Here is a 12,966-nt window from a genome sequence, read left to right as displayed (position 1 = left end):
TTAATTATAATAGCCTTTATATTATTTATTAAGAAATTAGGAAATAAATTAAGATTTTACTATAATTATTATACTCTTAATATAATTATATAGTAAGATTATTACCTTTTACTTTTAATTATAAAGATATTATAAAACCTCTTAAGAGTTAAATAGTTTATTAAGCTTAATATTATTATAATATTTTATAAAGTATAAATAATAAAAAGGTAAAAAGACTAAATAGCCTTTAAGACTTATTTTAATTTATTTAAATAGTTTATATATCTATTTAAACTTAATAATATTTTTACTATATTTTAAAGATTTATTAATTTAATATTATAAAAATATTTAAATAAATTTATAATAGCTTATATTAATAATATTTTAATTTATTTATTAAAAAGCTTAAAAGACTATATAATAAAGATAAAAAAAATATTATAGTCTTTATTAAAAGCTAGATTATATTTAAATCTAAAGAAGTATAAGTTTATTATTAAGGAGATTAAATACTTAAAGTTTATTATTAAAGTAGAAAAAGTAATATCTTATAATCTAAAGAAGTAATAAGCTATTTATAAATAGGCTATATTTATATTAATTAAAAGAGTCTAGAGTTTCTTAAGCTTTATAAATTATTATTATATATTTATTTTAAATTTCTTTATAATAGCTATCTTTTTTATAAAATTTATTAAAAAGAGTATACTATTTATATAGATAAGTAATAAAGATATTATATTTTAAGAATTAAAATATTACTTTATTAAAGCCTTTATATTAATAAAATAAGATCTTTAATAATTTATTTTTATTAAATTAAATAATTCTAAGTTTATTATAAGTAAAGTATTTTTATAAAAGGATAAATAGGGAATTATTTATTTAATTATATATATTTTATAATAACTCTTTTTTACTAAATATAACTATTTAATTTATAATAAAGAGATATTAGTTATAATATATTACTTAAAAATATAAAAAGTAAAGCTATATAGTATTAAACTTTTTATAATCTTTATAAACTATAAGAACTTAAAGTACTTTATAATAAAATAAGATCTATTAAAATAGTAAGTTTATTAAGTAAAAAAGCTATTAGAATTCCTTTTTTAATTTATTTATTAAGTAAATAAAAATACTATAATACTTAATACTTTAAGTTATAAAAAATAAAATTAACTTTAAAAGATAGATAATAAGTATATCTAAGGATATAGAAAATAAGTATTAATAATAAAAATAAATAGAGAAATTTCTAAGGAAAATTAAAATAAATTAATATTAATCTCTAGGGAATTAAGCTTAAGACTAAATAAAATACTAAATAAAATACTAAATAAAAGCCTTATTTTAATTAAACTATACTCTTAAGATAAGCTAATAACTATTAAATTTAATTAGTAAAATACTTTTCTAAAAGACTTTAATCTTTAATACTTATAAAATAAAATAGTATATATAAATATAATATATCTAGGTATATAAATAGCTATTAAGTAATAAGCTTAATATTTCTTTATAAAATTAAAGTTATAAGTTTAAATTATAAAATATAAAGTTAATAAAAAAAAATATCTTTATTATTAAGAATATTTTTAAATATTTAAAAGTAATAATAATAACTATAAAAGTATTATAAATTAATTATAAATTTATATTATTTAATAAAAATATAACTTAATCCTAAGGAATTACTTAAAATATAATACTACTTAAGCTTAAGTATAATAATATTAATATTAGCCTAGGTTTATATAGTTATATTATTACTTTATTAAGAATTATAATATTTATAATTAAAACTATATTTAAAGAGAAATAAAATAAAGATTATTAAAATTATTATTAATTTCTTAATAACTTTATAATAAACTTATAATAGACTTTATTATTAATTTTCTAGCCTTAAGAGATTAATAGAATTAATATTTATAGGTTATTTAAGATTAATTAATAAGAATTATTATATTAAAAGCTATATTTAATATAAAAGCTAAAGAGTATATATAGTAATTTCTTAGCTATTACTATAAATTCTATAGTATATTTACCTTAATTATTAATAATAAAAGTATAAATTAAATTAAAAAGTTTTAAAGTTCTTTTTATAAGTTAATAAGAATTAAATAATAACTTAATACTATATATTACTTATAAATAGATAATAGTCTTAAATAATTAAATTAAGAAATATAAGTAATTCTATAAATCTATATTAATTACTCTTAAGATAATTAATTAAGCCTTTTACTTATAGTATAACTATTATTAAATAGCTATAAGTATACTTCCTTAGGTATAAGCCTTTTTTTTATTATATATAGTTATTATATACCCCCTTTTTTAATAAATAGAGATATAGACTTTAAGCTATAAGATTATAAAGAGTTTAATATTTAATAATTTATAATTAAGCTATAATAAGTACTTAAACTTATTTAAATATAAGCTATTATTACTTAATAATATTAAAAAGATATTATAAATTAATATAAATATCTTATTAAAAGATTCTCTATAGGTAATAAAGTATAATTAAAACTTATAAATATTAAATCTATTTAACTATTTAAAAAGCTTAATTAATAATAATATAAATATATAGTTATAAAAATACTAAGTAGCTATATAGTAAAACTTAATATCCCTAGTAAAATATATCCTTAATTTTATATTAACCTTTTAAAAAGGGTAATTAATAATCTCTTTCTAGGTTAATAAAATAATAATATTTAACTTCTTACTATATTAATAAATAGTAAAAATAAATAGGTAATAAAATAAATTAAATATACCTAGTAAAAAAACTAAGATTATAAATAAATTTATTAATACTTAATTAAATAGAAAAAGTATAAAGTGCCTTTATAGAAATTAATTAATTATATTAAAAGAATAATAGCTTTAGATAATTTTAAAGTATAATATAGATTTATTCTAGAGAATAATAAACCTTTTAAGCAGTTTATAATAATTATATAATAAGGTTAAGGCTATTCTTAAAGGAATATATTATAAAGTATATTAAGAAGGAAATTTAATAATTATATTAAGTTTATTATATACTTAAAGCTTAAATAAATTTCTATTTCTTTAAAAAGCTTAATAATAAAATAAGAGTAATAATTAATATAAATAAAAAGGTCTTTATCTAAGACTTAAAGCAGGCTATATTAAATTAATTAAATTAATATAAATTAAACTTTTATATTAAAAGTATATAAATTATTTAATTTAATTTTATTAATAATTAATTAAGAAATTCTATATTATTTTTAATACTATTTACTACTTAAGTATTATTATCTTAAATATTATTATTATTATTATTATTTATAATAATAGTATTATTAATATTTTAATTATTATTATTATTATTAAAAAGAGTAATTATCTTAAGTATATTATCTTTATACTTTTTATTAAGTATAATAAGAATAGCCTATTATAGCCTCTTTATAATAAAGAAAATTAATTTTATTAATAACTTAATAAAATTAACCTTAGGCTTTAATAAATTAATATTAATTATATTAAAGAAAATATAAGTAAAAAGGCTATAAATTAGCTTATTACTTTAGTAAGCTTAATTAAGTTTAATATAATATTATATTAAATTTATAATATTAAGAATAGCCTTAAGTTACTTTAAGGCAATTAGATTTAAATAGTAAATAGACTTTATATTAATATAAGTAATTATAATATAAGTATTATACTTAGCTTATATTATATCCTTAAAGAGGTTATTATAAGCTAGATATATTAATATAGCTTAATTAGCAGTATATACTTTAATTATATTTTAAATAAAGAAAAAATATAAATTAATTAGGGTTACTATAAGTATATTATAAATAACTTATAATATCTTTAAAATACTTTTACTTATAATCTTCTAGATTAATAAGAATATTATTATTATTAGTATATTAAAAGAAATTACCCTAAAGACCTATTAAGTTCTATAAAATAAATATATTAATAATAAGAAACTATTATAATAAGTTAATAATAAAGCTATTATAAAGAATAAGTAAAGTTTTTATTAATATATAAGGCTAATTATTAGCCTAATAAGTATTATACTTTATAAAGAAGATTATTTATAAGGTTAATAATATTAAAGTAATAATAAAGTAATAAATATATATTACCTTTAATAGTAATATAAATAAAAATAAAAAAGGTTTTAATATTATAGTTTTTATTTTTCTTTTTAATATATATAAGAAGACCTAGATATTATTTAATAGTATAATTAAGGCAGTTTTAATAATTTATTATACTAGAGAAATTAATAATAAACTTAATAAAGACTTAAAAAAAAATTTTATTTAAAGGTAAATTTAAAAGAGAATAAAGAAAATAAAAAGAATAAAAAGAGCTTAATATAAAATAATTAAAAGATATAATATAATAAGTTTATAATAAAAAAAGATAATTTTAATAAAGAAATATAAATAAAAATAATATAATCTAGCTAGGAAAAGTAAGAATAAATATATTATAAGTTTATAAAGTTATAATAATAAGAATAAAGTAGCTATATAATTATAATTATATAAAAAAAGAAAAAAAAAAAAGAAAATTAAGGTAATAGTATTATAAAGATATCTATAGATTATATAGCTTATATACTAACTATAAATTATAAAAGAAAAGAAATATAAATATTAAAAAGTAATAAAGTAATAATAAGGCTTTTATAAAGTTAAAGAAGCTTATTTTTCTTTATTAATAAAAGCTAATTATATTATAACCTTATTATTATTAGCTTTAGCTTAAAAAATAAAAAAGTATTATTAATAACTATACTATATTTAAAAAATTAATTTATATTATAATAGCCTATATTACTATAGTTAAACTTAATTTATCTTTATTAATTAAGTAACCCTTTATCTAGTAGTCTATATACCTATATAATAATAGAGTTTTCTTATAGTAACCTTATTATAATTTTATCCTTTTTTTTCCTTTTTTCCTTAGTCTTAAATAGCTTAATATAAGGCCTCCCTTTTATATAATAACCTATTAAGACTTAGCCCTTTATACTATATATATATAAAGGACTGGCTCTTAAGCGGCTACTTTTAGGATATTAATAATAGTATTATTAGACTTAAAGAGGAAGAGAAAAGGATATATAGAAATCCTATACCTCCTCCTTAAGGTCCCCTCTCTAGGTCCTCTTTAGGTCCTTATGTAATCCCTTCTTATCTAATCAGCCTCAGGCTTGGGCCAAAGCCCAAGCCCTTAATAATATAATAACTTATCTCTTAAGGCCTCTAGAAATTCCTTCTCTTTATTTAATAGAAAGTTATTACCTTTATAAAAGGCATTTTTAAGGATTTTAAGAGCCTTTTCTTTACCTTTTAACTAATTAATTAATTTCCTATTTTCTTTAGCTATTTTAAGTCTTTTAATATTTTTAATTTACTTAACTAGTCTAATTAAGCAGTAGCTAAAGAAGATTACTTTAATTAATTAAGTAATATTAAATTTATTAATATTTATTATAGCTTTTACTTTTATATAGATATTAGTTTTATTTTTATTTTTAATTATATTAATAGCTATATAAATAATATTATTTAAAAAAGTAAATTTATACTTATAGTATAAATAATAAGACCTTTATATATTTTTATATTTAATAAATAGTTTTTTATTTATTATTTTATTATTATAATTAAAATTAATTAATAATAAAGATTAAAATATATAATAAATAGAGTAAATTAATTAATAAGTAAATATTTAGTTTTTTATATTTTAAGTCTTTATATTAAAGGAAAGATAAGTAGGTTATAAAGTAGGTCTTATAGTATTTTTATATTTATATAAGATTAAGGTTACTTTAAGAGCCCTATTTTTCATAATGAAGCTATATCTATCGATTTCGCATTAGACTTCGAGGGATACCTATATCAAGTTCTAAAAGTACTGTATAATAATATTTAGGCGTGCAGCTTGTAATGAGCTTGGTTTGTATTTTTGATCTTTCTTTTGTCACAGGCCTTTTCAATTTTCTTAAATTTTTCCATCAAGGTCATTCTGTCTGCACAGATTGGATACTCAAAGATCTTCTATTTACAAGCAAGTTTCCCAACACGTACGTGCCAGATGAGCTTGATATATATAAGAATCGTCAATTAAGACTTTGTCATGTTCTATATGAATGTGTATACAGATTATTATTTGCAATGAAATTTCATACTTCATCATCAAAGATATACTGAAGCTATTCAGCTTGACTGCAGATACAATATGGCTTCCCAAAGGAAACAGTTGTAATGATACTGACATAAATGACCTATGAAGGACTTATAAAGACCCCTTTGCAGTTGAACCTACATAGCCCCAACCACCAAGTAAGACACTGCTCGCAAACCTCCAAGCCGCTGTCCCTGGAGCCCCTGCTTTCAAGCAGACGTACAGATCGGCTACCCCCCACAATAAGAGAAAGCTCAAAAGTGTATCGACCATTTCGTATTGACGACGTAGATAGCATAGCCATAGGAGAATGCCATATGCTGTCACTCGACTACCATAGATGGCAAAGGCTGTATGTGCGTGTTGTGAGTTGGCAACACGCTCTGGTAAGCCATATTCTCGTATAGCCCGAGCAGGTGAAACAAAAGGCAAAAGACCACCAAAGGTAAAAGCAGTGGCTATAAAAACAGCAGGAATATGCCATGGAGAAAAGTCGGAAAACAAGCCTGAAGCCATGCTGCCTGCATTGATGGATTTTGTTAGTGTTGATGCGATGGTTAAGTCGAGTCTCAATATACACACACCTCGCAAGTTGGACAAGTCAAATGAAGAAAAGAATTGTAAGAATTGTCAAATACGTCAAAATATCAAAGCCAGCGTTTATAAAGACCGGTAAGCTGACGATTATGTGAGAGCCAGATGTAAGATGAGGCAAAATGGTAAAACTTGGCAAAATGATAGTTAGGACCGAGCGTGGATCGAACACGCGACCTAGGGATCTGCAATCCCTCGCTCGTACCACTGAGCTATCGATCCTTGTCATTGAACTGCAAGAACTTTTCAAACTGGGTATTATGTAGACTGCCAACAGCTACCCTCGCTGAGGTAGATAGAGCAAGGGTCTGGCGCTAGGTAGGTGGAGGTTTCAATGAATGAGCTGCATGCCTAAGTCCATATCTTTATCTCCAACCTCTTTATTATCCTTGCTCAGACATCTTGACGCTTTTGTCCATATACGTTATGATGTCAACCTCGTCGTAGTCTTGTTTCGCCGTCGTAATCTGACATGGTGTCCTTATTCAAGAGGAATGCCTTCGTATTCGTTCTTGTTAAAATTATTATCATCTCTGTATTACTCCGTAACTATTCCTTGTTCTATATCAATAGCAAAAGTCAATGAAACCGTAAGGTCTAACTGATAACACTACCTAATAGAACAGGGTGCTACTCTTTTTTGCTGGGGCCTTTCACTTGTCCCTTGCTACCTACCTATTGTAGATATCCACAATAGGCCTCATGCCTTTTCGAAACATTGTCGGATAGTTATTCTTGTTGCAATTTATTATCTATATCCCACCTCCCTTTGGATTTTTTATTCTTTTTAATCCGGCAAAGGCACTACCTTAGTAGCCACAACCGAGTGATCTTCTTAGCCAAGAACGGTCAAGAACAATTTCTTACCGCAAGAGACTGCGATATATCTGCCAGGTAAGATCCCTCTACTCCAATTGGATCCAACTCCCCCACTCTCGCTCTCCAGGCGCCTACAGCTTGGGCATGACTATCCAAATGGATAAGTTAGTCGGCAAGGCTATTTCTTGGCTTATTACTGCTGGCAGGGGGACTTTAGCACGAGAGAGGCGCCAGGATAAGGGTCATCCACCAGTAACAGGCTCGGGCTAGCACGAGTAGCCACCTACGGTCCAGTGCCACCTCAGGTTGGGGCCTGGTCTTTGCAGTCTAGCCTACATACTGATTGAGAGGTGGAACCTCCTCCTGTGGCCTCACCTCCTGCGGCACAAAACGCGTGAACTACACCTCGGTTTTGTGTCAAGTTTCTTCTCTAACCTATCTCTTTATGCAGCTGTGAAACTCACCTGAGGATCCATTCGAGTTTTGTCGCATCGCCAATCGTCATTGTCTCTTCCGTTATCCGGCCCCTCTCCACAGTAGTCAGTCTGCAGTCCAGTCTGCTCTTTTACATCTACAACAGTCATCCATCCATCGCTTTGACCATCCTCATCTACCCCTCGACTAGACATCTTGTTTGCTTGTTGCGCTTCGCTTCCCTCTTCGAATTTATACCCATTCCTCCTATCTCTCGATTATCCGATCGCAACAATGGCCCAGCCCGGCGTGCAATCATTGAAGGTTTGTTGAGCACAAGGTTACCTGACGCAATACCTGGTTGGCTGACCGCTGCTACAGTGTGTGGTGACTGGTGATGGTGCTGTTGGAAAGGTACGTCGGACAACAAACTGTCGCTTACCGCGATAACTATCACAGAAACCCTCGCTGACTGCTTCTAGACTTGTCTACTCATTTCCTACACCACAAATGCGTTCCCCGGCGAATACATCCCTACGGTCTTTGACAACTACTCTGCTAGCGTTATGGTCGATGGCAAGCCTATTAGTCTTGGTCTCTGGGATACTGCTGGTCAGGAGGATTACGACAGACTGCGACCCCTTTCATACCCTCAGACCGACGTCTTCCTCATCTGCTTCTCCATCGTTAGCCCTCCATCATTCGACAACGTAAAGGCAAAGGTAAATAGGCAGCTCATCGCCTCCTGACTCTGCTGACATCTCTTCAGTGGTACCCCGAGATCGACCATCATGCGCCCAACATTCCCATCATTCTTGTCGGAACCAAGCTCGATCTTCGAGAGGACGCATCCACCCTCGAATCTCTCCGACAGAAGCGCATGGAGCCTGTATCATATGAGCAGGCGCTGACTTGCGCCAAGGAGATCAAGGCCTACAAGTACCTCGAGTGTTCTGCTTTGACTCAAAGAAACCTTAAGAGCGTTTTTGATGAAGCTATCCGGTATGTTTACTCAGCGTCATCACCTACTACTTTTGGATGGGGTTGTTCTACACATACTAACAAATATCAAGGGCCGTCCTCAACCCTCGACCCACACCTTCGAAGCAAAAGAAGAACAAGTGCTCTATTCTGTAGATATCTAATGAACGCCACGCGCGAATGGCACACGCGCGTTTGAGAATCGACGAAAGCGTCTCGACGACGCGAACCGATATGAAGATTTCTGGATGCCCAACAAGCATGGCATCTGATTATAACACGGCGGTCTTTACGAGATATCCTTGGGAATGGTTGAACTGGGGTAATTGCATTTTTTCAGCAAGTCCGTTTATCTATCTGTCTGCTTCCCTCAGATGGAAACTGCATATGATGATGGCTTTATTCGCAAGGCGGGCTCTTGAATGGCTTTTGATTTTCTTTTTCACTCTATTTCATGCTGCGGCTGCCTAAGTCTTAGGGTATAAAATAAAAAGCCTAAGAAATATGGCACAAGTAGCGTAAACTTGCCTACTAATTTCGTCTCTTATGCTTCTAGCGGCTAAACTTTCTGATACCTTGGGGTGAGGTTTTGTGACAATACCTGGTGAATAATGGAATTGCTTGGGGCCGGACTGTTTGCGGCCGAAGATGTCAAGGTTATTGTCAACTTGGGGTCGGACAAGATGTCAAAGACATCGCATTGCAGCTAACCGCTCATTATCTACATCCGTTATGGGTATCTCTCCATCCTGAGAACACACTTTTGTATCCGACCATTCATTAAAACGGACCCAGAAATGTCGTCAAGCTGGTTTCTATCACAAGTTTCGCACGTCTCATACCACTCCCTCCAGTAATTCACCATTTTTTACCAGGAATATGGGCACGTCGACTGGGGTGAATGCCGTCATCGCCTGCTGGACGTCTGTCGGCGTTGGCTTTGCTGCTCTCTTCCTTTGCAACTCTCTCCCGCTCGATACGCTTGGCGCGGTTCTCGTTTAGCTTGACATTCTTCTCCTTGATCTTTTCCTGTCGTTGCTTTGTCTTTCCGCCTCCACCGGCACTATTGTAAGAAGTTAGCTGCTGTATCTGAATGTAGAGATGTATGAGAATGTGGGAAGCATTGACTACGAGCCAAGATCCCAGTGACAGCAAAATAAACTCACGTTAGCTCGACGTTGATGCGACGAGGATAGGAAGTACCATCTGTAAACTCGGAGTGGTGGAATTTGTCAAGACATGTTCGCATATGCCAGACCTTGGCGAATTCGACAAATGCAAAACCACGGCACGGCTTTGAGTCTTTGGGGTCGCTCATGCAACGGACTCCCACAGGATCCAAAGAAGCAAAATGAGCTTTGATGGTTTCAGCTGTGGCGGTAAAGGGCAAGTTGCCGACAAAGACAATATGACGATCCGCCTTGCTGTTGGCTTTCGCATCGGCGGTGTCTGCTTCTGCGTCGGCGGATTCGGTGGCCGTCTCTGCGGATTTTTGCTTCTTGTTCTTCTTCTTGCTCTTCTTGGGTTCGTCCTTTGTTTCGGCATCGGCATCGGCGCTGGCGTCCTGCTGCTCTTTCTCGACCTTGGCCTTTTTCTCTTTTTTCTCCTTCTTCTCCTTCTTGTCCTTCTTTGCAGACTTTTCGGCGTCTACAGTCGTATCGGCGGGCTTATCGTTTGCGTCGGCCATTGGGGTATCTTGGGTATCTTGGACATCGTCGTCTTGTTCGGGGAGATCCTGTAGATCCTTGCGCTTCTCTTTGCGCTCTTTGCGCGACTCCTTCTTGAACCTTTTGTCTCGCTTCTCCTTCTTGGCCTTTTTCACGTCGGCGCCATCATCCTCGCGCTTGCGCTTCCTGTCGGGTTCAACAGCGACAACAGGCTTCTCCTCGGCCTCGGCTCTTTTACTCTTCATGATTGTGGATTGTGATTGAGAATGCGATGTAGAGTCTTCTGTAACAGTCAGTCGTCTTGGTTTTGGTTGAGTTTTGTGTACCAAACTTACAGTGTATTTCGCTGGTGCTTATCAACTTTTTTTTTTGCTGGGAGCAGCTTGTTCCAGAGATTTCCCGCGCTAGTAGACTAAAAAGCGGAACCCTGCGGAAGCATCAAACAGACCCGCAGTGTCGGGAATAACATGGGGTGGATATCATGTGTCGCCTGATAGTGGGACATTCCTCAAGGCATCAGAAGAATTGACCGCTGGAAGCATAAGAGACGAAATTAGTAGGTCAGTTTATGCTATTTAGACTACTTAGATCATGCTTCTTAGGCTGGTTATGTTTGTATCCTAAGACTCCGGAGGCCAGGCAGTAGAGGATTATTGAAGATAGGAAGTGCTCGTCCCCATGGAGGTCACACTACTAATAGACACGGCATACGTATAAAGAAGCAGGACTCATGCGGTCGTAAGGACCGCTTGCAGAGGAGCAGAAGTTGTTGTTATAATGGAGTCAGTAGCTCAATATTACGGATAGGTGAGAATGTCATAGACTACCTATAGGTACTTGTATACTTCAATTTATAATAATGATTTCGTTCCACTCTGCAGTATCTATTGTTTTTTATGTAATTCATTAATCGCATATTTCATCATTACCTCTTATTCAAGCAGCCAACTCGACTGGACCTCGAGCTTTCTGTTCTGCCGGCATCTCTGCAAGAATCCAACCACTTTGTAACTCTTGGGGTACATTGTCTCCATTCTTCGCCCAAAATGTCTTTGCAGAGTCCGCCTTTGGAAAATCCTCTTTGTCTTCCCTCCTGCGATTTCGTCGAAGAAGATAGATCCCTCCAATAACCGTCGCACATATGATAATCAACCCGCCGACCGCACCCCCGATAACAGGGCCAAGTTCCAAAGATTTCTCTCCTGAGGAACTGCTAGTCGTTTGAGTAGATGTCTGTTCGGCTAATTCGATAGTAGTTGAAGACTCATCGCTCGAAACCGTAGTTGAAGTTGGCTCTTGCGATGTTTGTTCCGTTTTTGTTGTTGCTGTTGTTACTGCAAGTACTGGGGTAACTAGATAATGCTCAACTGTAGCATACTTATTGCAGGCAAGGTACATATATTCTTGGTCTATCCCGAACGTTAGAATCGCTGTAGAACAGAACGATCCCTTCCCACTATCATTGAGTTAGCTCTGATGGGGAAGAAAGAGTTCTGTCAACCAACATACCAGGTAAACGTAGTCAGACCTTCATCAGCTATACCACAGCCAGTCGAACATGAGCCTCGATCGATGCAGTGCCCAGCCAGTCCGCAATCTGAAGCGGTCAGTACGGTTGTTGGGCAGAATCCCCATAGACCATGCCTTGTATCAACACGACAGTTAAATCCAGAGTCAGCAGTTCTCTCTTTGTCTGGATCGCCGTTTAGATAACCGCATGTTGACAACTCGGTGCTGATGGCTCGTGGTCCAAGTTGAATACTCGACTGCTCAAAAGTAGCTCTGGTCATTGATGGGATCGCCGTATTGAGTACATAGCCGAGTGATGTAAATGTCTGTGCAAAGACGAGTAAACAAGAGAGTTGAAGCCGCCTCATGATGTAGAAGAATCGTTCACCGATGAAAGAACAGTCAAGACAAAAACATTAAAGGGGTTAGAATCGCACGTCTTTACAAGAGGATCAGTGCGAAAGCTCAGCGTTATATCTCTACCGCTGTGCGTTTACATGGGTGTTATGGTGAGTACCGACAACTCGGGTCGGCGCATCTATTGAGAACATGATTGGGCCGTTCCCTGTTTGAACACTTTCTATTTCCTTGAGCTGATTGTCTGATTATTCTACGATGTGTTATTTTTTTTGAACATCATCGATGGTCCTCGGTCCTTTTCGTCAGTTGTGCTTTTGCTGTCGCACAAGTGTAACTCTGTGACAAGTCGGGATCTCATATTAATGCCTCCTTTTGGTCTATACTCGCCAAACAATGTCTCCATGTAGAGAAT

At 31.6% G+C, this 12,966-nt stretch overlaps 4 protein-coding genes and 1 non-coding gene across 5 annotated transcripts; 1 reads left to right on the top strand and 4 right to left on the bottom strand.

Moving 5' to 3' along the window:
* Nucleotides 1–6,321: 6,321 nt before the first annotated feature.
* On the bottom strand, nucleotides 6,322–6,726 carry FPOAC1_005008 (uncharacterized protein; the record flags this gene model as incomplete). Its single annotated transcript, XM_044849539.1, has 1 exon — nucleotides 6,322–6,726. One exon carries the CDS (start codon nucleotides 6,724–6,726, stop codon nucleotides 6,322–6,324), a length of 405 nt encoding a protein of 134 aa, XP_044708249.1.
* Nucleotides 6,727–6,953: 227 nt separating this feature from the next.
* FPOAC1_005007 lies at nucleotides 6,954–7,026 on the bottom strand. Its single transcript has one exon. It is a non-coding gene; the product is annotated as a tRNA-Cys (tRNA).
* Nucleotides 7,027–8,331: 1,305 nt separating this feature from the next.
* Nucleotides 8,332–9,174, top strand: RAC1 (Rho GTPase protein rac1; the record flags this gene model as incomplete). Its single annotated transcript, XM_044849538.1, has 5 exons — nucleotides 8,332–8,361; nucleotides 8,419–8,451; nucleotides 8,520–8,759; nucleotides 8,807–9,039; nucleotides 9,111–9,174. 5 exons carry the CDS (start codon nucleotides 8,332–8,334, stop codon nucleotides 9,172–9,174), a joined length of 600 nt encoding a protein of 199 aa, XP_044708248.1.
* A 702-nt stretch (nucleotides 9,175–9,876) lies between these two features.
* On the bottom strand, nucleotides 9,877–10,930 carry FPOAC1_005005 (uncharacterized protein; the record flags this gene model as incomplete). The annotated part of the gene is made up of 2 exons (XM_044849537.1): nucleotides 9,877–10,081; nucleotides 10,185–10,930. 2 exons carry the CDS (start codon nucleotides 10,928–10,930, stop codon nucleotides 9,877–9,879), a joined length of 951 nt encoding a protein of 316 aa, XP_044708247.1.
* Nucleotides 10,931–11,621: 691 nt separating this feature from the next.
* On the bottom strand, nucleotides 11,622–12,475 carry FPOAC1_005004 (uncharacterized protein; the record flags this gene model as incomplete). The annotated part of the gene is made up of 2 exons (XM_044849536.1): nucleotides 11,622–12,141; nucleotides 12,195–12,475. 2 exons carry the CDS (start codon nucleotides 12,473–12,475, stop codon nucleotides 11,622–11,624), a joined length of 801 nt encoding a protein of 266 aa, XP_044708246.1.
* Between the last annotated feature and the right edge of the window lie 491 nt (nucleotides 12,476–12,966).

Source organism: Fusarium poae, chromosome 2, assembly GCF_019609905.1.
Source record: "Fusarium poae strain DAOMC 252244 chromosome 2, whole genome shotgun sequence".
Taxonomy (NCBI): Eukaryota; Fungi; Ascomycota; class Sordariomycetes; order Hypocreales; family Nectriaceae; genus Fusarium; species Fusarium poae.
The sequence above is the reverse complement of the archived record's forward strand: the minus strand, read 5'-3'. Positions and strand labels throughout refer to the sequence as shown.